The 24483-nt window shown below is 47.7% G+C and overlaps 3 protein-coding genes across 4 annotated transcripts in view; 2 read left to right on the top strand and 1 right to left on the bottom strand.

Annotated features, from left to right (window-relative positions):
- Positions 1-1668: 1668 nt before the first annotated feature.
- Positions 1669-6585, bottom strand: LOC104041985 (oxidative stress-responsive serine-rich protein 1). The gene is made up of 4 exons (XM_064465703.1): positions 6506-6585; positions 5700-5820; positions 3920-4030; positions 1669-3239 (listed from the first exon to the last, which is right to left on the bottom strand). The coding sequence occupies exons 2-4, from the start codon at positions 5774-5776 to the stop codon at positions 2555-2557; spliced, it is 873 nt and encodes a 290-aa protein (XP_064321773.1). The 5' UTR covers positions 5777-5820; positions 6506-6585; the 3' UTR covers positions 1669-2554.
- Positions 6586-6601: 16 nt separating this feature from the next.
- OSER1 (oxidative stress responsive serine rich 1) lies at positions 6602-14721 on the top strand. 2 transcript variants are annotated; one of them, XM_064465700.1, is made up of 4 exons: positions 6602-6744; positions 10554-10670; positions 12466-12579; positions 13323-14721. In XM_064465700.1, the coding sequence occupies exons 2-4, from the start codon at positions 10594-10596 to the stop codon at positions 14011-14013; spliced, it is 882 nt and encodes a 293-aa protein (XP_064321770.1). In that variant the 5' UTR covers positions 6602-6744; positions 10554-10593; the 3' UTR covers positions 14014-14721. The 2 variants fall into 2 exon arrangements, with proteins under 2 accessions (XP_064321770.1, XP_064321771.1); XM_064465701.1 differs by having other exon boundaries at positions 6663-6744; positions 10557-10670.
- A 2886-nt stretch (positions 14722-17607) lies between these two features.
- The window catches only part of JPH2 (junctophilin 2), a 34852-nt gene continuing 27976 nt past the window's right edge, over positions 17608-24483 (top strand). The window contains exon 1 of the mRNA XM_064465699.1: positions 17608-18529. Coding sequence (XP_064321769.1) covers positions 18151-18529 — 379 coding nt within the window. The 5' untranslated portion in view covers positions 17608-18150. The remainder of the gene's footprint in view (positions 18530-24483) is intronic.

The raw sequence follows: 24483 nt of genomic DNA, 5'->3' as shown, positions 1-24483 counted from the left end.
CAGTAAGTTTGGGCTTGGGTCCTCTCTTAAAGGTCATCATTTCACCCAAAGGAGATGGTTTGAGCAATGTGCATGTCAGCAGCAATGTTTCAGTACGTTTGCTACAAGCCTGATTGTTGCAATCAAGAACCCAAAATATCTGCCCTTCCTCTGCCGCAGGCAGCACTGGACATGCTTAAACACAGGCACAAACAGTAATTCAGGCAGAATACAAAACCGCTGAGTTTTTGTCTCCTTTCCCCTTTCCTTCCCCCTTCACTACCAGTCACTTCTGTCCCACACGGGACACTATGGCAACGTGCCCAGAGAACCTGCTCCCAGACTCTCCCCTCCTGCCTGGCCTTCTGGCAATTTGAATTCACTTCTTAGCCCTAAACCTCAGGGTGTATCTTGGAGTAGTTTAACTTCCATGACTTGCCAATTCCCCCACTCTCCCCAGAGAGAGCCAGCCTGCTGTGCGCTGTCCTGCTCCACCACTGAAAACGCCCTTGTACCCTTCCAGCATCGTCAGTCACTGCGATGAAACACCAGGCTGAAAGACTGAACACTTCCAGGGGTTTCTGGATGCATTATTGAAGAGAAGCAGGACTGAGCTCCAGAGCAGAAACAACGGCACCGAGGTGACCTTGAGCCAGGCCACACACCACACTGCTGGGGAAAACAGCCTCGCTGTGCCCCTTTGTGGGGCTCCAGCTGTAGAGGGGAGCAGGGGAGCAGGGACAACCACCCTCGGCTTTAAGTAACTTTACTTGTGCGTGTTGAACAGCTGCGCCCCAGCTTCACATGCACAGACTCCAGGTTAACGCTCAGCGAGAGGCAGGGTGATTGTTAAAGACACTAAAAGGGAAAAATACTGCCTCTAGCAACACCTTCCAATGATTTTGAAGAGGGCACAAAACCAAAACATGAACAGAAACATGAGCAGACACCCTCTGCTGAAGCAGAAATAGCCTTTAAAAACAGTGGTGGCAAAGATAACTAGTGCTAAATATTTACATTTAAGAGCAAAGTATGTATTTTATCAGATTTACTGTAGGGAGAAAGAGGGGAAAGTAAAGAAAACCAAAACAGGGGCTGGGGTGGGGGAGGCAGGGATGCAGGATAGTGCTGGAAGAGAAAGGTGAAGGGGACAGTAGAGTACTAACCTGAGAAAAATCAGAAATCAGTTACATTTAATTTGAGAGTACAAGCCAATATCGCATGCTAAATAAGTGCATGACACTTAAGAGCAAAATAAGTTTCAGTTGTATTCTTATGTTAACTTATCTGGATTTATTTGAACTTTAAATCTTGAACTTCCTGGTTCTTAGTGTAAATTTTAGGTATAATTGGAATAAAAACTACAGACAGTGATTATCTTCTAGAATGTCCAAGACTTCTCTAGCACAGAATACAAGGCCAACTATCTTCATCTGCTACAATCTATTTTTATACAACTGCTTGTGATTCCTTGGCTTGCTGACCACTAACTTTTGAGCACATAAGTAAAAAAATCACAGTATTTTACTCAAACACGGTCGTTTAGCACGTGCGTACAGCTGACTCGGAAAGCAGACTTTGAGGGTTGTTTTTTTTTAAAAAAAAAAAGTCTTGAGGGGAGATAAGTGTAAATCAAATTATTCAGTCTTTAATCTGGTGGCATTTGACAGACATTTATTAATGCAAGTCTCAGCAACAAATTTTTTTATTTCAATATTTTCAACAGAAGGAATGTTACAGTTCTACACCACAAAGCCTGTACGATACACACTCCTTGTTTACGCTACCTCCAAATGCTTTGTGTATCAAACATTCTCAGAAACAACCTGCAGAGATGGCTCCACCATCTCTACTTCTGAGACAGCATCGCCCAAAAAAACTGTTAGCTTGCTTCACACCCCTCTAAATTATTCCATCTGTAAAGCACAAATAACAAAATATATTTTTGCTTCTAAGAGCTTTGCTTATCCGCAGAAAAATAGAGCTGCTTAAGAGTGAGCTAGTTAGATTATGAAAGGGTTCACGCACACACCCGCACATTCTGGACCTCCCAACAAATTTGTGAGGAGGAAGCATTCACAAATTAATCCAGCTAAAAAGGAGCCAGATAGTGTTTAAGGAAAGCAGATCCATCCTATCCAAAATACTCATTCTTCGCTCTAGAGCGGGATGAGGAGGACAGAGCTGGAGCTATGAAACACTTCTCTAAGTACTGGGACACATAAAGAATGAACCTTCCAAACACTGCAAAATTTCAGAACAAAAACTGAAACACTTTTTCCCCAAACATAGTGAAAACAACATACAGAGCTTGAATATCCACTGCACAAACCGAAAAACAAAGGGAGTTCATTCAATCTACAGTGCTTTTGTTAAGGTATTCAGATACTTTAGTGCGTTCTTTTTAGAACTAAGCTCGGAAACTATATTCCATTTTTTATTTTATTAGAAAACTAAACTGTATGAGGCAAAGAAACATTTCATCAAACACACAACAGTGAAAACATGGCACTGACAAGGCATTTAACCCAACCATTATCACAAACTCTGATTCAGGATTCTCCATTGCTTTCAGTCAGGTGTACATCATTTCTGCCATGTGAGACATTTTCTTGGGAATATATAAGTAGTATTCCATGTATCCCGAAAGATCTTCGATAGTCACGTCATCCACAAAGCCTCGAGCTTGCTCAGAACAAGATCTGGGAGAACCTGACGAGGCTGCCCCACACGGGGATCGATTTTGAAGCGACTGGGCATGGACTCCTAGGACTGCCTTTTCGCATTCCGACAGGACGCTCCGTAAGCCAGAGAAAGAGTACACTTCCATGGTTCGCCACTGTTTGCACTGGCATTTCTTGTCCGTACAAGGGCACTGCTTGCCGTTGCTAAGCATGGATAAGGACTGGAAATCTGAGGTCTGGCTAGAATGCAAGCTAGTTTCAAAGGATGAGGAGGGAGCAGGGTAGTTCTCTCCTGAATTCTCCAAAGGCTCTTCAGCGGTGAAAGCTTCCAGAGGTTCAGTTCTGTCATCACCGGCCTCAAAGTGAGGATCGTGCCTGTCCTTTGTACCGTGATCTGCTGCAACAAAAATGTCTGAACTGATACTACCCTTTGACGCGTCTGTCTGCATTCTGTGTTTCAGCTGGTTGTTGGCTTTCATACTGCAATACGTAAACTTGGGAGGATGCAGGACGGGAGACTTGGAGCGCCTGCGACGTGGGACTCGTGCCGATCCTCTGGAAGGCTTTCTCACACACCTGCAGGGTTACAATAGGTGAGCAAGTAGGTAACCCCACAATCTACACCATAGCTCAGTCAGCTCTAAAATGTGGCTAAAAACATTTTAGATTTTTTTTCCCTGCTTAGAAAAATCAGGTGACTGGTCACCTACAACCTCTGACAGAACAGTGGAGGAGTGTGAAGAAACTGGGGCTCCCCCAAAGGAAAGGCACATACAAACATCCCTTATTTAAAGGTACTTCTGCCCCGAACCCCCCAAACTTTTGTGTTAAGCAAATGATACTTTGTCATCCCAAACAGAACTGTAGTGCAGAACCCAGACATCAGTTGAAGCTGCTGGCAGAATTGCACTGAATATCCAGGTACTTTGATACAGAGATAAAATAACCCAAGATAGAGGTGAGAGGGGGTTACAAAGGTGTAAGACTTGAAGAAAAGGACTTTTGAGGAAATCAGTGGAAAAAAAAGTTTTAGGTACCCTCTCTAAGAGAAGAGGCAATCTTGTTTTTAAAATCTTTGATGAAAGCCCCTTAAAAAACATTATATCAAACAGTTATGGTAAAGTTTTGTAACAGAAAGGAGAAAAAAGATATGTTGAAGCAACTAACTAACAACAACTTTCATTAGAAACAGTATTGCAGTGCTAAACGTCCCACACCAGAAACACGCGCACAGTGCTGTGAACGGTATGTTTTACCCATGCCACGCTTCCTTTGAGCAGACAGGCTGCTGCTTGGCTCCATCCACGGCTGCTCTCGTCGGTGTTCTGAGAACCGTCCCATCGCCCACAGACAGAGCTGCAGTACATCTGAGTAAAAAGGAAAATGCCATGTTACAGTAATGCCTGAACGTGCTGCTTCGGGGGCCTAAATTCAGCCTATTCGCTTTAGATACTTAGCGAAGTTTGCAGCCTTGACTTCCCCTATAGTCGTGGTTAGAAAGAGGATATTGCAGAGATTTATCTAACTGCTCTTACTATACTGACCTCAGTCAAGTGTCTAAAGATAGGTGAGATGAAATGAAAGGAGGCCAAAACGCCCAGGGGCTGATGTCATGCCCTGTTTGTACCAAAATGACACTTTAAAGGAATGTCAACTCTGGTTCCAAATGTTCTTGTCAGACAATAGTTGTTAAAGATAGACTCCTACTCATCTAAAATGCAAAGTCAGGAGCCCAGAGCAGCAGGCTGAGGAGTCAGTGGAGAAGCGGATGAGGTACAACAGACAAGGACAGATTACTAATTTATTTCTCATTTAATTTCTCATTATATTTCCCAGATAAACACGGAATGGAAAAAAACCATCTGGCCCTGGAGGTCCGGACAACAAACACGAATGCCTCAGCAAGCGAATCTGTATTTATGATGGCTGGATGTGCAATTTGGAACACGGGATAGGAAATTGTAAGAAATGAGGTTGAAAATCTAGCAGAAGAGCCCAAGTACTCTGCCCAAAGTTGATCTTAAGGGATTAGTCACAAGACTTGAGCTGTTCAAAACACATGCCTGCAAAACAAGATCTTTTTATGCCTGAGAAGATATCATCAGGAATTAACCCGAATCCCACATAGCCTGTCACTGGTAACACATCAAAAGCAGTACACTTCATAAGCACAGTTCCTTGTTAGAGGACAACTATATTTTTACCACGTTTACAGAAGACCTCCTGAAGTAGGCAAAACAAGTAGCAAAGCAAAATACATTTTAACATGCAGAGGAAGTCACAAGTTCACAGTATTGATAGCTACGGAGATGAATGCACAAAGTAACATTAATTATCAATGCAAAGCTTTCTCTCTGTCTGTGAATTCCCCAAAGACTTCAAGCAAACTACCTCACAAAGCGTTAGACTACAGAATTTTATTAACTCCTACTTTTAAGGAAGTTTAAAACTCCTACTTTTAAAGAAGACGCTTATACTACATGTCATCAGTATACCCAGTGTGTTATGGAATAAGTTTTTTGTATGTCTGCAGACATTTTACCCTACAAAATCCCCTGAAATCAGAAATGATCAGGGCTCATCTTTAGCCTGACAATTTCCAGAGAGACTACAAAGTGTTGGTGCTGCCCTTCAGACACTTTCCAAGCAAGTCTTCATGCACTACAGTAAAGGCTGACAACGTGGCTGAAGACACCAATGCTTACATGAAGGGATAAACAACTTCTGTATCGCGCAAGGCGACTACCTTAAAGAGTTAAAGAATGGATTCGCTGCTTTGGCGGAGTTGTTTCATGTTTTCATACAGCCACTGTGTAATTTCAGTTGGATATTGTATCAAAATTAGTCAATAATAAAGTACTGCTTTGCCTATTAAGACAGTTACAACAACTGCATTTCGCATGAAGCGACGCAGTTGTCTCCTCCTGGTAAGGAATCTTTCACCAAATGACATTTGTTTTGAGATTCAAAATAATAGAAAAGAAATACCTAATAAGAAACTGACAAATTACACAGTCCTGTTTGTTGCTCACTTACCCTGCTGCATCCACTCTCAGCTTTTTGAAGGCTGTTTGCAGACTCTCTTCCTCTTCATCTTTAGCCTCCAAGTCCATCGATGTGGTCTCAGTACGTAACCAATCGTGCCATATAGAACAAACTGAAATACAGAAATCTGAATTTGATACTGAGGTCTTGAACGCACATGGTCTCTACAAGACTGAAATGACAGGTGTAATGGATGCTCGTCCTTCCCCGGGCGGTCTTGCTGCCTTCTGACCAGACCTGCCTGGTACTTTCACACTGTGAACTCCAAACTCCGGATGTCTCAAAACAGGCACAGCCTGTATCAAAGGTAACGAAGCGTCCTTTTTTCCGCTGGGTGACAGAGGGGAAGATACGTTCTGTCCACCAGCAAAACCTCAATTCGCCCTGCGAGCCCAACACCGCCACTCGGGCCCGGGACAGCTGGGCGCTGCCACCGCCGCGGGCGACTCGTCCCCGCCGCGCACCCCCCGTGACAGCGGGCAGCCCACCACGGGGGGAGGCACCACCGCCGGGCCCGGAGCGGGACCGCGCTGCCCCCGCACCCCCCGCCTCCACAGGAGGCCCCACGGCCTGCTCCCCCGGGCCGCGGCTCCGCGCCCCCCGCACCCCCCGCGCCCTGTCAGGGCTCCCCCCGGGGCGGGAAGGCCCCTCTGCCGGTCCCCCGCCCCGCTGAGGGGGTGTGAAGGGGGATTAGGGGGGTCCTGCGACTCCCCACCCCGCTAAGGGGGACTTTGGGGGGGGGGGGGGGGGGGGGGGGGGGGGAGTCCAGAGGGTCCCCCCGGGGGGGCGTCACTCACCGCCGCCTCCCCGCACAACAGGAAGTGAGGTCACCACCCCGCCGCGGGGACGCGCATGCGCAGCCGCCACTGCCCGCCCCCCCGGCACCTCCCGTCTCCCACCCTACCGAGAGCGCGTGCGCGAACGGTGCTAGCTCCGCCCTCGCCCGGCCACCGTCGGTTCCGGTGGAGGGGGCGTGGCCTCGCCGGGCGGCGGGAGGCGGCCGGGCCGGGCCGGGCCGGGCTCCGGGACGATCGCGGTGAGTGTGGAGTGGGTGGCGGGGCACCCTCCCCTCCCCTTCCTGCTCCCCCTCCGGCCGGCAGCGCCGCCATCTCTTCGGAGGAGCCGCTCCCTTCGCGGGGGCAGGGGGCACCGGGGAAGCCCCGGCGGGGCGCGGGGGTTGTGCTGAGTCACCTCCGCCAGGGCCGGCCCGAGCGGCGGTGCCGGGGTGTCCGCCGGGCCCCGCCTCAGCGCCGTGGGGTGACGGGCAGGTGCCGCCGGGCCGGGCCGGGCCGCTCCGCGGGGCCGGGGCCGGGGCCGGGGCCGGGCGAGCACGGCAGGCCTGAAGCCCCGTGGGGCTCCTGGAGGGCGGCTGCGAGGACCCCCCCGGTGCCCCTCGGCCCGTGTGCCGACCCGCGGCGGGCGGTAGGCCGCAGGCTGCCCGCTGCTCCTCTGAGGGTCTCGGCCTCAGCGGCCGGGGACCTTTAATCCCTTCACGTCCCCGTCTTTAAAGCCCGGGGACGGGCGTGTGCGCCGTTACCGTCGTGACTCTGTGAAGTGGGTGTCCTGCGGTGCGCCAGGCTGGGTCGGTGCTCCGGTAGTGCCGGAGAACAGCTGAAAATAAAACGAGAAAGGGTGGATGTGTGTTTTCCTAGGAGGCAAAGAACATCAGTTTCAATGCGTTTTTTGACACAACATGAAACTTTGGTTTTTCATAGTAATGCATTTTTTCTTTATATCAGTGCTAGCTGGCTGGTGCCTCTAAAATGCTTAAGCCTGTTCTTAGTTATTACAGAGTGAGTGGGGTTTGTCTGAATAAATTCTACATAATTTTGAGGGTTTGCTGTGTTAGTGATGAAGGGCAGCACAATGAAATATTTAGTCTAAAACTGGTAGTATGTTTTGAATAATGTACAATGATTTAAAAGCTCTTCACTCTTGTCTTCTTGCTAAGGTTATGTTATACAGGGGTTTGGTGTTTAAAAAAAAGTGGTAGGCTGAACTTTTTATTTTAAAGAATCTTCTTTGTGGGTCAGGGAAAAATCTTACTGAAGTGCAGACCATATGCTTCACCAGCTCAGTATTATTTAACTGAGAGAGCGTATAAAACAGTAACTTGCTCAGACGAGCATCATGTTGTCAGTCTGTGTTAGCTTCCTCCCCTCATGTTTACGAGCTGTCTGACTCACTGGACGAGGTGTGCCTTGAAGTTGTTATGAGACATTATCCTTCTGCATGTGTCATAACAGCTGTCTGCAATACAGGGCATCCAGATGAAATCATAGCAGAGCGAGCCACCGGAACAACAGCGGGGAGAGCTGCCATCTCCACCTGGAATGAGGTTGTGAGGGGACAGAAATTACCGCTCTGTCTCTGCATTAGTAACTGAGCTGCAGAGGTTCAGATTACTCCTCTCTCTCCACAGAGACCTTTTATTTTCCAAGTGGCAGAAGTCTGGAGCTTAGTTGGTAAAAATAGTACTAACGTAGCCACTATTGCTGTACTTGTACGTAGAGTTAGTGCTCCGTATAAGCATGTTCTTGTTACAAGAGCTGTTACCGCTTGCTGGGTTTGGATAGTTACCTTTGTAAAGGTTTCTTAGAGCTTCAGGAAGGCACAGCACATCACAGGATGGTGAGGTTGGCAGGGATCCCTGGAGGCCCAGCCCCCCTGCTCATGCAGAGCCACCCCAAGCCAGTTGCCCAGGGCCATGTCCAGGCAGCCCTTGGGTATCTCCAAGGAGGGAGACTCCAGAGCCTCCCTGGGCAGCCTGTGCTGGTCTTCAGTCACCCTCGTGGCAAATAAGTGTTTCCTTGTGCTCAGACAGCACCTCCTGTGTTTCAGTGTGAGCCCATGGCCTTTGGTCCTGTCACTGGGCACCACTGAGAAGCGCCTGGCTCTGTCTTCTTTGTACCCACCTTTCAGGTATTTATATACATTGATGAGATCCCTCCTGAACCTTTTCTTCTCTTGGCTGAACGGTCCCAGCTCTCTCAGCCTTTCCTCATAGAGATGCTCCAGTCCCTTTGTCATCTTAGTGGCCCTTCACCATGTTCTCTCCAGCACATCGGTGTCTTCTTGTAGTGGGGAGCCCAGTGCTGGACATGGCACTCCCGCTGTAGCCTCACCAGTGCTGAACAGAAGGAAGGATCAGCTCCCTCGACCTGCAGCCCAGGATACCGCTAGTCCTTTTGCCACAAGGGCACATTGTTGGCTCGTGTCCATCTTTGTGTCTGCTGGGACCCCTGGGGCCTTTTCTGCAAAGCTGTACTGGCACATAGGCTTGGTCTTCCTCAGGGGCAGGGCTCTGTACTTCCCCTTGTTGAAGTTCGTGAGGTTTCTGTTGACCTCTTTCCCCAGCTTGCTGAGGTCCGTCTGGTGTATCAGCCACTCATTCCAGTTTGGTGTCATCAGCAAACTTGTTGAAGGTACACTGCTGCCACATCATCCAGATCATTAATAAAGGTGTTAAACAGGACTGGGTGCAGTATTGACCCCCAGGGTATACCACTAATTGCTGACCTTCAACTAGACTTTGTGCCACTGATCACCACCCTCTGGGCCTGGCCGTTCAGCCACGTTTCAGCCCACCTCACTGACTGATCGTCCAGCCTATGCTCATCACCTTCTCTGTGAGGGTCTTGTGGGAGACAGTGTCAAAACCCTTCCTGAAGTCCACGTAGAAAATATGCACCGCTCTCCTCTTGTCTACCAAACCAGTCTCATTGTAGAATGTTGTCAAGTATGATGACCTTGTAATTTAAAAAAGAAAAAATAAGTGAGAAGATGATCTCGTCACAACCCATACAGTATGGCCAAAGGGTCATGCAGCAATGGCCCCCACGGCAAATGGCCCTGTTTTCCCAGAAGCAGTCAAGGCAGAAGCGTTAAATGAAGCAGGCTAATCAGTCAGGTAAATGGCAACAAATACTGAGCTTGAGGTGGTCTGGTGTAGAGCTGAAACTGGTTACTGTCAGTGGTTTCTGCTCAGCAAAAGCAAAGCCTGTGCTAAGGAAGCAAACCTTTATCAAGTATTTTTTTAGCGGAAGCGTGGCTAGTGTAGGATGTGCATGTGATTGCAGAACTGTGAGGCATGTAAGAGTGTCACATTTAGAAAGATTTGAGATTCCTTTGTAGCTAGATTCAATGATGCCCAGGGTAGATTAAAAAAAAAAAAGAGCATCAGCCAGTTTTTATCAATTCCTTTTTTTATTTAAAACAAGGCTTACTGTTTGCTGTTTGTACTCTTACTTGCATTTGTACTTGTTCAGGAGATGATATCAGAAAACTTTAATGGCTGTTTGCAATCAAAATACCATATTCTGATAAGATTGTTTAACTCTTGCTGGGATCTGGACATAAGATCAAGAAGTTTTGTTTAGCTTAAAACTTTATCTTATTTTAAGAAAAATCTGTTGGTTTTGGTCTTTTTAAGTATATATGTAACATCAAGTCCCAAAGTTGGAAATAGCAGTTATAGAAAGTCAACTGTTTTTAATGGTGGTGTTCCTTCTCACCTTTCATCTCTTCTGGATTTTTTCTGGTAACACTGTATGACAAATAGAAGAGTCTGTCTAGACTGTAATGGATGTGCAAGGCATTTTTGACACCAAATTTTACTTTAAATTGCTAATTTACCTATGCAGTTGTACAAGGAACTCTTTGTTCCATTCTTGGGTATCATAAAGCTTGTTCTGAATCAACTTTCAAAAATGTTTTACCAGAATGACCTCAGCTTTGTGTGCTCAGTGTGCTATTTCGAGTTTATGTATTATGATGCTGCTGGGCAACTAATGTTTTTACCAAGGCATTGGTCCTTAGTTTCATATGTCTTTTTTCTGCTTGTAGCAGTACATGGTATCTCTGTTACCTTCTGGCCATCCCAATAATGAAAACAGAAGCTAAGGATGGAGAAGAGGAAAGCCTGCAGACAGCATTCAAGAAACTAAGGGTTGACACAGCTGGGTAAGTAACACCACAGGGAGGTACAGAGTTATCGTATTGCAAACTCAAAGGGAACACCCCTGCTGTAAAATTTGAAGGAATGAGGTAATTGCAAAAGGTTAGGCACTGAACTCCTTTGTTCTACTCAAACCGAAATAAATTCACTAGCTGTAGACTGCACTTCTCAAGGAATTGTAATTTGTGTGATCACTGCACTTCCTAACAGGCTTGAAACAAACCTAATGATAGTCAGCAGCTGACAATGTGCTTTGGCATGAATCTGCTGCCAGAGGTTATGTCCAACTCTGCTGTTGAAGTTAGCATATTGTCATGCTCTGAAGGCCTGTCGTAAGAATAAACTCCCATCTTTTCCCAGGAGAGAAAAGTTCTTTCCATGTCAGTAAAGGAGAGCATTAGATTTAGTGCATGATTCCCACACAAACTATTTTCATGCTGTCACTTATAAATTTCCTATTTATATAACCAAAATCACTAAATGGGAAAGAATGCTTTTTGTGTTGTCTTGTTTTGTGGGAGATCTGACACGTGGCGCTTACCTTCCCTGTCCCAGGCATCAGAACACAAGCAGCATGTGTCTTCTGCTGGGGATGATAATTTTTATCGGAAATAAAAAAAAAAATGCTTCTACATAGTGTTTTTTCTGCTGACAAATGTGCACCGTTGCGTATTACTTGTCTAGTGCTGTGTTTCAGTAAGCTGTTGTCAGTGATGCAGTTATGCTGGTAACTGAAATGAAATTGTAGGTAAGGCAGTATGTAATTACCAAGGTGTTAACTAGAACTAGCATAGAACTTAGATCATGATTAGATGGGCTTCTAAAGTTATCCTTCATTTAAGTAATTAAACTAGTTAGAAATTAATCACCATGCAAATGGCTCTCACTTCTTCAGTATCCCTAGTCCCACCCCCAGTCAGGCATTCTTAATTACTTAGGTGTTTTTACTGTTGGCCTTCAATTTTCTGCTCTGTTGATTGTCCTTTAAATTGAAAATAGCAGATGTTTGACTAAGTTTGGACTCTATTAAATATCCGTTAACCCTATCCTAGATCAGTGTGTGGGTACTTACGTTCACTTTTCAGGGAACCCACCCTGCTTACAAACTAATTTAATATAGGATTTGGAAAACAATTTCCTTGTGAATTCCAGTCTAATATGCGAAGTCACAACTTGTAATAATCCCAAGAACAATTTTTCCAGCTCCTTAAAAATGGGTATTTAGGATTAATTTATAGCACCGGAAAAATTAGTCAATCTTCTAAGGTCCCTAGCTTGAGCAGAAGTTGAAGATCTGACACAACTCTGTTGCTCAAGTGATTGAACATGCAATAGTATGAAGAGTTTTAGCTTATGTTGCCCTAGACAGAGGCTTAAGTGTTCTTCAGTTAAACAAAGTCTATTTATGTCCAAAGAACATTTATTTTTAGGGAAGAATGGCTTATTTGTCTCTGGAAAAAGAGACGTGTTTCTTCAGTGATGGTGTTTTTCCCCTCCTCTCTCCCGGGAAGCTGAAATTTAGCCATTGTGTGTGCTTCGTCATTGACATGTGGAGTTCGGATTTGCAGTCTAGTTGCTGAATGGCATCATGTTTGGTGAAAGACTCTGTTATCCAAACCTTTGAGACAGAAATGTGTAAACACTATCTTTCTGAGTCTTCTTCATGGGCAGGTCTTTTAAGACATATTGTAAATAATTTGGAGCAATCCTTTTTGGGAAAGAAGAGTCATAAGGTTTTTTTTTTCACATTTATAATGCTTACCAGTCTAGGATATTAACTTTTCATTCTGTCTTTCACAGATCTACTGCTTCTGTCTCTGTGGGTGAAGGGACAAGTCCAAGAGCACTAGTTAGAACAGTGGCAGATGAAACCAAACCTAAGAATGTGTGTACTTCTAAGGAAACCTGGCATGGGTAAGAGGAGTTTGGGATTATCAGACTACTTCAAATGATACTGCATTGAAAGGGAATTCTCAATAGACAAGGTTTCTAGTAACCTCACCCCTCAACAAGGGACCCAAATTTTCTTTATTAAGGGTCTACACCACCTTTCCTGTTCTTATGTGACTACTATTCTTATTTACAATTATGTGAAGTGAAAGGAGATGCTGTTCAGCTGTAGGTTGATCAACATTCTAGATGTTTCTTAATATAAATGTGAACTGCTATGTTTGAGTCAGACAGTCATGAATGCATCTCTTTAAGTCGTTTGACGTTGCAGAAGCTATCACTGTGCCTTGGGAACGAAATTAAAATAAAGAATTGGTTTCTGGAGTGTCTACACAGAACTTCACGCTCATCTCCCACTGAAACAAAACCACCCTTTGCTCTTGATTCATTAGTTTCATGCCATATTCTCATGCTTTGTCCTTCTCTTAGAGGTAATTTTGTGACGTCTCACATGCTTTACTGATTTTCTAATCTTGAAAGCAGACCCTTTTGGTTTAATTTCTCAGGTGTTCCTTTCATATTCTGTACAGCTCCTTGACTAGAACAAAGTCAAATTCCGAGATAGCAAAATACCCTGAGTAAATATTTGGAGCTTAAAGCTCTTGCGTGCAATATACATGCAGTAGAGATTTTGCCCAACACTATTTGTAATCCAGCACTAAGTCTTTTAGTGAATCTTCAATCCCTGTTGTATCTTCCCCTGGTAGGTCTATGAAGAAGCCTTCAAGAGGAGTTGTGAGAACCCAGCGTCGCAGGCGTTCCAAGTCTCCAATTCTTCATCCTCCAAAGTTTATCCACTGCAGCACAAAATCACATTCCACGTGCAACCAGCTAGTGCACAAGAGCCAGACTGATGCCCTGGACGGCAGCAGTGGGCTTGGGATGCCAGTCCCAAAGGATGTTTGTGCACATGAACGATGCAGTATTGCTCCTGATGTTGGCCAGAAGGGAGCTGATGTTGAGTCTTTGGGAGCTTCTGTTACACAGTCGGCATCAGAGAACAGACAGAACTCTCCAGCTGCCGTTTCTCTAGTATCCAAAGCAAGCCTAAAGACTATGGAGCTTTCTGACTTTCAGTCTATGTCCAAGCTGAACACGAATAAGCCGTGTGCGTGTGCAGATAAAGCCTGTCAGTGTAAACGATGGCAAGATATGGAAGTGTACAAATTCTCTGGCTTGCAGAACACCCTTCCGTTGGCACCTGATAGAAGAACAGTTTCTGAGGATCACTCCCAGTCTTTGCCACCAAGAACTCCCTCAAGTTCTCCACGCTCTTGCTCCGAGCAAGCCAGGGCCTTTGTGGATGACGTGACTATCGAAGATCTTTCAGGATACATGGAATATTACTTGTATATTCCAAAGAAGATGTCTCACATGGCAGAAATGATGTACACCTGACAGCAATGAGCACTAAAAACAGAAGGGTGGGTGGTTTAAATCTGCCCTCCGTCACACTCATGTGAGATGCAACCCACTCCCTGCTCACTGTGCTTGCAATAAAAACACTTTGCATCTTAGCTAATGTTCATTATTTAAGCTGGACAAATAGTTTAGCTTAAGCATTATAGTTTAAGCTTGGAACAGATAATGAAGTAAACACAGTGAATGTGTTCAGAGCATACCTGCCTATGCTTAAGTGACCTAACGCTTGGGAAATTCTACTTTGTTTTCAAAGTCCTCCCATTTCAGTTTGCTGGAAGAGAAAAGTCTCTGGATTGCTTGGTGATTAGAGCTCTTATTGTGAGAAACCTGGTGTAATTCAGCTTCTCTGAAATTGTTTTTATCTCAGGTTGTTAACACTTGTGGTTTGGGACGCTTGTGCCTCTGATTTTATTTCATAAAGGAGTAACCATCCCGTCCTCTTCCTGGTACTATTACCACCCTAGGCAAATTCAGGAGAGAGTGTTGTCTTTTCTTGGGTTGGAGACACTGTTAATTCTTTGTGCCTAAAGAGGCTTTATTTCTGAACAGCTGAACGGGCATCCTCCTGCCCTACTTTTGGTGATGTTAATGTAGCCAGATGCTCTTGGGTTAAATTAACATTTGCTTGCAAGGCTGCCTGGTGAGAAAAGAAACTTGGACAATAAAAGCGCGAGATTGTTTCAAGAGGTTATTCTGATTTCTGTAGTGTTGGTTAGTGGAAAATGTAAAGCAAGCTTTAGAATTTTTGTTGAATGTTCAACAGGCCTTAGAGACTTGTCTAAGGTGGGAGAAGTACCCTGCTTTCTTAAGGGGCATTGCTTCAGCTAACCAAAGGAAAAATGAGATGTTGGACTCTTCAGTGTGTTTTTGAGGGCCAAAACAGCATTTGCTCACTTCAGTGGTCTTAATACGTGCACTCTGGTGGGTTTTTTGGGTTGTTTTTTGGTTTTTTTGTTTTTTTTTTTTTTAAACTTTTTTCAGCCTGCTCTATAACACTAAGTACAGCCTTTCAAGTATTAAGACCCTAGACTTGAGTGAACAGTTGTCAGCCACAGTAGGGAAATCTTGAGCACTGTGTTTTCTTTCTCCTCCCCTCCAGTCTTTTTACTAAACCATCGTCACTTTAGATGCCTTTTCCAGCTTTTCATTCTTCCTGAAATTTACTTTTTCAGAAACAAGCAGCTTGCTTTGTGTGCATCAGCACAATCTGTCTTTTGTAAGTATGTGTATAGCAAAGGAGCATCCCATCAAATAATATGATTTGTTGAGGGAGAGATGATTTGTGTTAAGTTTGCCTTTACTTATTTGCAGTACCCAAAATTCTCTGACCTGTAAGGTCTGGAGAAGAAATGGAGACAAACGTTTCCCTGTGAAATCCTTTGGTGTCACTCTTGGGGGTTTTTGTAATTTCTGTGGCAGTACTTAGCATCTTAGAACTGAGCGGCTATGCAAATTTACCTGTTTTGTCAGTTCTGAAGTGTCATCTACCCCTTGCAGAGTGTACTTGGGTTCCACATCTCCCTTCCATTTCCCTGCTCTTAAATATAGCTGTATTTCTGCCACCCATGTTCTGAATTCAAGACAATTGTTTGGTAACTGTTGGCTGCAATACTGGGCTGCAAAGTGCAAAATGACCTTACTTCTCAAATAATTATTCTTTACTCTTCCCAAATGCTTGCAGGCAGCAGCCACGGCGCTGTCGAGGGGCTGAGAATGCCTTTCAAGACCACGCTGCTTTTCACCATTTCTGTCACTAGTCACCACAGCCTGTCACTAGTCACCAAACCTGCAGGGTTTAGGATCGCAACGCCAGGTGCTCAGTACCGCGTTATAGAAAGCAGATTGGAATCCAGGAGGTAAAGTAAAAAATAGAGTAGAAAGATGTGAACTGGTGCGGACTGGGAAGGCAGGCAAGCAGTGCTGGGCCACTAGAGGTCACCCCCGGGCCGGGTGCAGGCGGGCTGGCTGCTGCGGGCTCCACGCTGCCTTCAGGGGAGAACGTGACTTTTTTTTCTACCAAAATGAAGAAATAAGACCAGCTCTGGGTGGTGCCTTAGCCCACATGCAGCAGTAGTGCTGTCTGAAGTTGGATCCTGTGGATGTGTTAGCCAGTGGTCAATGAAGGCTTTTTAAATGCCAGCATCTGCATAAGTTATTAAACAAAGCGTACTATCAGTGCCCAACTGTGCTGTGTAATTAGGAAGAGTTGCTAAGTAAATAATTACGTAGTCCTGAACTTGGCATCCTCTTAGGGGAGTTAAAACATCTTTGGACTGGTGAGTCCTGGAACACCATGAAACAGAAGACCAAGGGTAGCAGCCACTGCTGCCTTAACGCTTTCCCTTCTGTTACTGCAAGGCATTTTGAGAGGCTTTGGTCTACCCAGAAACCACAAACCAAACACCTCTGCTTTTGCTTTGAGAAAATATGATTTTCCAGCCCTTAATCGTGCAGCAAGAACCTTGTAAGCATGACTGACTAGTCTAAAAGCTTAGATTTAAAGGGAGAAAAAATCCAACTTGAGCCAATTTCAAGATCTGACTTCTTTCTAAAGCTTTAGAGGGCTGGTTCTGCCAGGCAGCGCTTCTGAGTCGTGTCGGAGTCCCTGACCTAAATGCTGGTTCCTTCGTGTGGTTAAATAAAAGTGAAGCCTTTTGTAATTAGCTTTATAGTGGGCAGTTGGTCCTTCTCACCTGTGCCTGCAGGTGTTTTGTAGTTTATTCGCTATATATACATACTGAGCCTTTCTTGCAGTTACATGTTGGGTTTTTTCTATGCCTCATCTTCCTGGAAACACTGATGTGGAGGTTGTCCAAGTGCTAAGTTGTGTTATGTGAGTCTGAGACTCACTGTGGCTGTGGCAGCTTTGCCCCAGGGCTCGGTGCAGGTCTCAGGAGCTCATGTCGAGGGTCAAAGCACAACCTGCTGATAGCATGGTCTCGCCCCACAACTCTTGCAGCTCCTCAGCAGCTCATGGTTGGTGAGGGGAGGGTCTTGCTGTGACAACGTGTTTAGGAGACAGGGCAGGTGTGGCTGTGGGAGGGGAGGGCTTGGATTAGTCTGTTACCTGGTATTTCATTCCTTGTCCTCCATCTACCATCTGTATTCGATGACATGGACTGTTGCGAGCAAGGTGGACTGTCACTACTCTCAGTATGTGTGTGCAGCTATCCCAAGGAGGGTCTCACCTTTCTTTTCCAAACACAGACTAAATTATGCTGCCAGCTGTTAAACTGAAGGTTAGTTTGTTGTTTGGAAGAGGGAGGAATGACTATTTGTGGATCCCTCTCACCACCCTAAAGCAGTTCTGGAAGCTCACTTTAAAAGCAGCAGACACGGTAAGATGTACGCTCGGCCTGGGTGAGGGCTTACCTCTACCCCCGGCGCCCGCCGGCCCCCCGAGGCGCAGCGTGTCTCCGGGGGGGTGCCGGGGGCTCCGGCCGAGCGGGGCTCGGCTCCCCGGCCCGCTCCCTCCTCCCCCGGGCGGGCGGCGTGGGGGGAGCGACGCGCCCCCTTCCCAGGCTCTATTTTAAGCAGACATTTACTTTCCCAGCCTCTTCTCCGCCTGGATCCCTGCCCGGGAGAGGTGGGGGGAAGATGCGTCTCTTCCCTCCTTCATAAAAGGGCCCGAGGCGGAGGCCGGGCTCCGGGGGGTTATTTTTGGGAGCAGCTCCTGGGATCCGATGGCCTTGTTAGGGCAGCGCTGACCTTTCTCCCGGCGGGGGCGGAGAGCGGAGCGGGGCGGGCAGCGGCGGGGGAGCGCGGCTGGGCCGGGACCCCCCTTCCTCCCCGGCGGGGCTCGGCTCGGCTGGGCTCGGCTCAGCTCCCCGGGCGCGGCCCCGTGCCCGCGGCGGGGGCGCGGCGGCGGCGGGGCAGGTAGCGACGCGGCTCGGCTGCCCCTCCCGGGGGGGCCCGTCCCTCCCCACTCCCTTCCCTCCCTCCCTCCCTCCCTCCAATTTCTCCTTCCTCCCGTTCCCCGGCCCCTCGGCCGGGCGAGGCGAGGCAGGACCGGCCGCTCCCGGCGCCCAGCCCGCCTCCTCTGGGGATGCGGCCCCCGCGCCCCGAGCGCTGCCCCTGGGAGAGCTGCCCGGCTGAGGGGGCACCGGGGGTACCATGAGCGGCGGCAGGTTTGATTTCGATGATGGAGGTGCCTATTGCGGGGGCTGGGAAGGGGGCAAAGCCCATGGTCACGGCATCTGCACTGGCCCCAAGGGCCAGGGCGAGTATTCGGGCTCCTGGAACTACGGCTTCGAAGTGGTGGGCGTATACACGTGGCCAAGTGGTAACACCTACGAAGGCTACTGGTCCCAAGGCAAGAGGCATGGCCTAGGAATCGAGACCAAAGGACGGTGGGTTTACAGAGGCGAGTGGACCCATGGTTTTAAGGGACGGTACGGTGCGAGGCAGAGCATGAGCAGCGGAGCCAAGTATGAAGGTACCTGGAATAACGGCCTGCAGGATGGCTATGGCACCGAGACCTACGCTGACGGAGGTAAGGGCGACTCCAGAAGGGCTGGGAGGGTGATGAACAGCATGATACTCGGCCCATGATGGCACAGGCTGCATGTTGTCCCTGCTGAAGGGGTCACCTGATGCTGTTCCCACTAGTGAGATCCAGACAGGCACGGTGGTCTGCAATGAGTTATCGGGGTGCTTCAGTCAAGAAGCAGGGTTTGGGGTGCAACCGCCTCGTAAATATGCGTGTGTATGTGTGCCCTGACTTTCACAGTCAGGCACAGCATGTGCTTCTTGCTGTCTGCGGACATAAGGGAGGAGCAGCAGGAGCATCGCCCCCCACCATCCCTCCCTCGGGAGCTGCTCTAAAGCGTCTGTATCAATAGTTAACACCAAACAACTTGCTTTTGTGTAGTCTGTGACTCCTGGTTCCCCAGGGACTGGTTATTGCAGCTCATCATCGAACCAAACCAGAAACTCCTTGCTGGCGTGCGACTGCAGTGAGCCATTCACTCACTCACTCACTGGGCAGAAAGTTGTGAATGTTTTCACATCGGATATAAGCCGCCCACGGCATTGTAGCACGCTTTGCCTATGCATTAAACACTGCTTGAGTGCCTCTGACAGGTTGCCTGAACGTCTGCTTTGCTGAACCATCTTGTTTGAGTTCATCTAAACTGTTCAGAATACATAGTCCTGCGCCTTTCCCTAAAATAAATCCCTTAGATTACTTGGAAGCTCTCAACCCCTGCTAGTACACAAATGCATCGTATATTCAGATATTTGTGTGCTCTGTAAATGTTCAGTCTAATTGTGTTCTTGTGTTAGTGGCAATTGTGGGTTAGAAACATTGCAAGAATCTGTGCAAGTAATTCTCTAGCTCTTCAGCACTGTAATGTTCCAGGCTGCCATATTTAGGATAGCTAAATAGAGAGGGTGATTTGAAAGAAATACTCTTCAAAATATGGATCAGAATTGCATCTATATTTATCTAGGAGATGAAATGGGGTTGGTTTGTAAAGAAAAATAGTGGTAATGGTATAAATCTTCAGAATGAAAAGCATCAGATTTATAGACATTAGAAAAACGGACTAATTCAGGACTGGCTTGTCAGGGTTATGCTTTTACATAGGTGTTTCTCAATGAGTTACCTAGGTATGTGGCTAACTTTAAGCCTGGGAATATAGTTTTGAAGTTGACTGATTTTGTTTGTGCCCTTTGAGGTCGTAGGTACAGACACAAACTGATTCATCCCTCCAGCTCCTTGAAGTTTTGTCCCCCTCTGCCTGGTGGCTATGGAACAGTTAAATGCTGAGCTGTGCAGGTTGCACGGCGCAGTGAGAGTTCAGGCTCACACATACGTGTGCACTCGTGCATCGCAGATACTTCACATGTAGCCATAAGATGTGTAGGTTATGTGTAAGGTGTGCTCTGATGAGTAACGAGCAGAGATCAGATGTCAGGAACGGCTGTCATTGGGACTTTCATTATGGAGATCGCAAGGTCTCCTATGAATTTGCATGTCCGCTTCCTCGCTGCTTACTAAAATGCATCATCTTCTAAGGGTGCAGGGCTACTGGATTTCAAGTTAATGTTGTAGAGAATTTCAAGAGGCAAAACTTGATGTAGAGGTTTGACTTTGATTAGAACTTGGACTGAAAACTTGGGACAGAAGAGGGGGAAAGATGAGTGAAGATTTTCTCCTGTAAGTATATATAAGATATTGGTTCTGTCAGCACAGCACTCCCCAGGGTGTTGTCCTGTACCCAGGAATGTGCCGTGTGCATGATCCCTGGTGCCGCCCGAGGTTGGCAGGTTAGCCCTGATCTGTGAGGACGTGCCTTGCCAAAGCCATGCTGGGCAGCGCTGAGCTGAGCCCACTGGGGTCCGGCCAGACCTGGCGCACGAGGGCTGCACCACGGTGCCCAGCGGCTGCTCCATGCATTGGGCCATCACGTCCTGGCTGGTCTGAGCCATTCATTCAACACGTAAGCTTCTCTGATGGTACGGGAACCCGCAGGAAGTTGCATCCAAAGCCAAGGTGGGGATCGCCAGCCAGCACCACATGTGTAGGACAGGGGTGGGATGATCTTACTGCCTTGCAGGACCTGCTCTTGTTTTGTCTCCTCACCTGTACCCAGTAACCATGTGCAAGACCCAGATGTGGCCACACTGCTAATTGGACCTGTTAATAGTTGAATTTGAGGTTGCCAAGATAAACATCTGGAAAGGCTTTGGAAATCTGCCGTCCCTTGAGTAGGGGACGTGATTCCCAAGCTCCCTGGAAGCCAGCCATGCGAGGAAGAGGGCTCTGGGAACATGCGGCTCTTGCCAGGTTGTTAGAAGCTTTAGGTCATGGCTGGGCTGCCTGCAGATTTCAGGGGATGTAGCTGGTTCTAATGTTTTAAAATAGACTTCAAATTATCTTTTTCATATATATGTAATATATATAATATATATATAAACACACATCAAAAATTATGCTTTATAATACACTTACAAATCACAGACGAGCCTATAAGTGTATTTTATTATGTGGCTGGCTGAATTTGGTGGCTAAATAAAGCCCCAAACCTGCAGTGAAGCTTTTGGAAATCATGTATAGGTTTTTGGTTTCTAATAAGAAATGGACACATGGTATGGTTTAGCCCAGGTGCTGCGTGGGTTGTTGGCTTTTTTCCCTCCATTACCAAGTGCCCATTTTTGTGAGAACGATGGGAGAGTGATGGCTTAAATAGCTTGCCTTCCGTAATGCAAGAAATCAGCCAAGGTGTTCAGAGCTCCTCATGTGGCCGGGCAGAGACAGTAACACTACAATATATTTCCTTGGGTATCCAAGCTGAATATACATGTGTGTTCCTGCTGCTGTCACCAGGAAAAAGCTCAGAGACCTTTATAGGGGCAGGATGCACTAGCTAAAATGGGTGGTGACTGGGGTTGTGGAAGGCGCAGGATGGAGCTCATCATTTTGCAACCCAAGCTATGAATAAACACCTAGTTATTTGGCTTCCACCTGTAAGTTTTGTCCACACTGTAAGGAAGGCCTCATTTTTGGGATGCTTTTGTGGTTTTGACTCAGAGTACTTGACCCAGTCAAATCTCACTGTGGGGAAAAAATCTTGCTGCTAATGCAGAATCGTGCTGTGTACGCAGGATCAGGGCCCAAAACTAGGCTTTGCTATACAAATAACTGTTTATATGTATCTATATGGGGGGACACACTCACCTGCAATGAAGCAGCCTAAAACCAACTTATTTTTGACACTGCAATTTGGTCTCTAGGGCTCTAAGAGAAACCAGTGGTGTCAATTAACTGTGTGTGGAAACCATTAACGCATTCAGTGGTCATGAGACCACAAGACAGGGGAAAAGAAATGCAGAAGTGTGCTTTAGCGGGAGAGATGAAATGGGGTGATGCGGAGCAGCGCCGGCTCTTTGGGTGCCTGGGCGGGGAAAGCGTGGTGGGAAGAGGCCTGGGCTGGGGCAGAAGGAGCAGCATCTGTGGGCCTGGGGCCAGGGAATCAGGAACAGAGTCTGGGCAAGCCAAGATGGTGCTGGCTTTTGCCTGCTGCCTCTGTAGCAAAGCTCCTGCGTGGGTGAGTTTGACCCATGAATTAATGCTGTGAATTTTTTTCTCCTCTCTGTTTTTTTTCCTGCCTTTCTTTCCAACAAAAACCATCAGATAATACTGTTGGCATCGTAAAGAAGCACTAGTTTTTTTCTGGCCTGTCTCACAGGTAGTGCTGTGCATTGGTTTAATGTCCCTGGCCTTTTACACTGAGTTCTTTTAAGACATCTGTCATCACAGTATCTGGGTAACAGGAGGGGATCGTAAGGCAGTGATACAATTTGAGTTGTTTGCATTATTTACCTGGTGGTTTGTATTATTTACATTCATTGCTAATTATACTAAAGCTCAGAGGCAGGCTGGGAAGGGGAGATGTGACAGTGCTGACAGCGTGCTCTCACTGCCAGGCTCAGTGTGCACCAGGAGCTGATTCACCTTTGATGCAGGCATTGTCCCATCCTGCCAGGACAGGTCCCCTGCTGGCAGGGCTACCACCCCATCTGTGGGGAGTTGGTGTCTCTAGAGGTGAAGGCTATAGGCATACCATTTTCATCAATCCCACAACTGAATCCTTCCCATCCTTAGAAGACACCCAGACAGGGCCAGCTCCCTACTCTGCTTGGGGATGAGCAGAGCTGGTGAACCACATGCCTGGGGGGTTGCAGAGGAACCAGCATTTTTTGTCATTTCAACAAGAAAAAAAAATGCAGGCAATAAAGGATTATTGGAGTCCTGTTCCCCAGTAATCACATCCTGATGGGGTTAGGTGCCTCTGTCCCACTGCCCTGGTGAATCAGGCAGGGCTGGGGAGGCAGGCTAGTGGGACTCTGACCCATTTCCATCCTAAATAGAGGCTTTTTTCTCATCTACTGGGTTTTTAAATTATTTTTTTCAGAACCTCAGATGCACGTGAGTGCATGGCTGCCTGGCTGGCAGCTTTGCATCCTGCCTGTCTCTTTTTGGCCAAGCTGCTTTGATATTCAGGGGGCAGTGGTGGCTCAGGGATCTGCAGCCCTGCTGAATGACCGCACACGGTGCAGAGGGGTTTGCACAGGCCCATTCTCTCTTGAACTGGCTGCACTGGTACATACTGGTAAGCCAGGGCTTGGCTCTGCTAAAACCTTGCGTGCCCCATTGCACCTCCAGCTGCCGTCAGCAGCCTCTGGGCCTGCTCCAGGGGTGGTTTATGGCTCTGCCCTGGCACAAAGCCTCAGCCGGGCACTGGATCGCAGCATGACAGGGACATGGCAATGCCCGCTTGCCCCTGCATTGCTTGAGCACCTGTGAGCAGCGTGGTGTGTTGGTGCCCTCCATTAAGCCAATGCAGTTGGCTGGTTTGGTCACACCACATGCTGGAGGGACAACGTTACTTGTCCCATATGGACTGAAATCAGGCAGCAAGGCCAGCCTGAAGTGTTGGCATTGAACCTTGTGTTGAGGGTAGGCACATGTTCCCCGGAGAAGCAGCACCCCAATCTCTGCTCCCTGAAGGCCTGCTGTGCCACATGGCTTCTCCAATCCAGGTGACCTCGGTGCTGCTCAGGGGACCGAGGGAGCCAGGGACTAGCTGGAGGGCAGTGGCTGCTCCAACCTGGCCCCGAGGAGCAGCTGAACCCCCCTAAACCTGTGACCCTTTTCCAGAGTTCCTGTTCCAGGGGGTTAACACAGTGGCACTATCAGCTGCAGCCTGCTATGTGCGAGGCTGTCCCGTCTTAGGAGGAGGAGGAGGTCTCCAGTGTCACCCTGATCATGTGTCAGCCCTGCTTGCTGGCTGGGCGGGCAGGGATGGAGCACCGACTTCACCAGCTTTCGGTGGAGAGGGACGTGGGGGCACTACGGGGGTCTCTAACTTCATTTTGTGTAGGAAGACTCATCACCCTTTTATGGAGAGGGATTTGGGAGCACGGCAGCGTGAGGAGCTCACCCAGATGCCTGGATATCTCCAACAATGGTCCTTCGCTCCCAGCTCATGCCCAAACTTCTAACCCACGCTGCCTCCCTTACTTTTCCTAACGGAGCTTCAAGCTCTGCCAAGAAACAGGGCAACGGCCCCTTGCTCTGGCAGACTGCTCCCCATGCCTGGCCACAGCCCACAGATGCTCTGCGCTACCTGAATCCTTACTTTTTTTAGTAGGGGAGGCCAACTGTCACAGGGAGCCCGAAATCCCATGTGCCGCAGGGTGGGCAGGGGCTGGCGGGGGGCAGCTTACCCCGGGGCAGCAGCTGCTGCCCACTCGGGCACTTCTTGTCTTTCCTGGCCCCCAGTGCTGTAAGTTAACACCCCACAGGCGGGTCCAAAGAGGATTTCAACGAAACCTGAAGCTTGGGAGGAGAGATTATGCTGCAGAAGTGGCCTGGGAGACGGTAAAATATGCACTCCCACAATTGCCAAAGAAGGAACTGGATTTGCTCCCTGGGGAGCA

The sequence above is a fragment of the Phalacrocorax carbo genome, chromosome 14, assembly GCF_963921805.1.
Source record: "Phalacrocorax carbo chromosome 14, bPhaCar2.1, whole genome shotgun sequence".
NCBI classification, from domain to species: Eukaryota; Metazoa; Chordata; class Aves; order Suliformes; family Phalacrocoracidae; genus Phalacrocorax; species Phalacrocorax carbo.
Note: the sequence above shows the minus strand (reverse complement) of the source record. Positions and strands in the feature narration are given on the sequence as shown.

Coding starts and splice junctions, on each gene's coding strand:
- LOC104041985 (XM_064465703.1), bottom strand. CDS start 5,776: ATGGACTTGGAGGCTAAAGATGAAGAGGAAGAGAGTCTGCAAACAGCC. Junction 4,031..5,699: donor CTGAGAGTGGATGCAGCAGG/GTAAGTGAGCAA, acceptor CTTTTTACTCAG/ATGTACTGCAGCTCTGTCTG. Junction 3,240..3,919: donor TCAAAGGAAGCGTGGCATGG/GTAAAACATACC, acceptor GTAACCCTGCAG/GTGTGTGAGAAAGCCTTCCA.
- OSER1 (XM_064465700.1), top strand. CDS start 10,594: ATGAAAACAGAAGCTAAGGATGGAGAAGAGGAAAGCCTGCAGACAGCA. Junction 10,671..12,465: donor CTAAGGGTTGACACAGCTGG/GTAAGTAACACC, acceptor TGTCTTTCACAG/ATCTACTGCTTCTGTCTCTG. Junction 12,580..13,322: donor TCTAAGGAAACCTGGCATGG/GTAAGAGGAGTT, acceptor TTCCCCTGGTAG/GTCTATGAAGAAGCCTTCAA.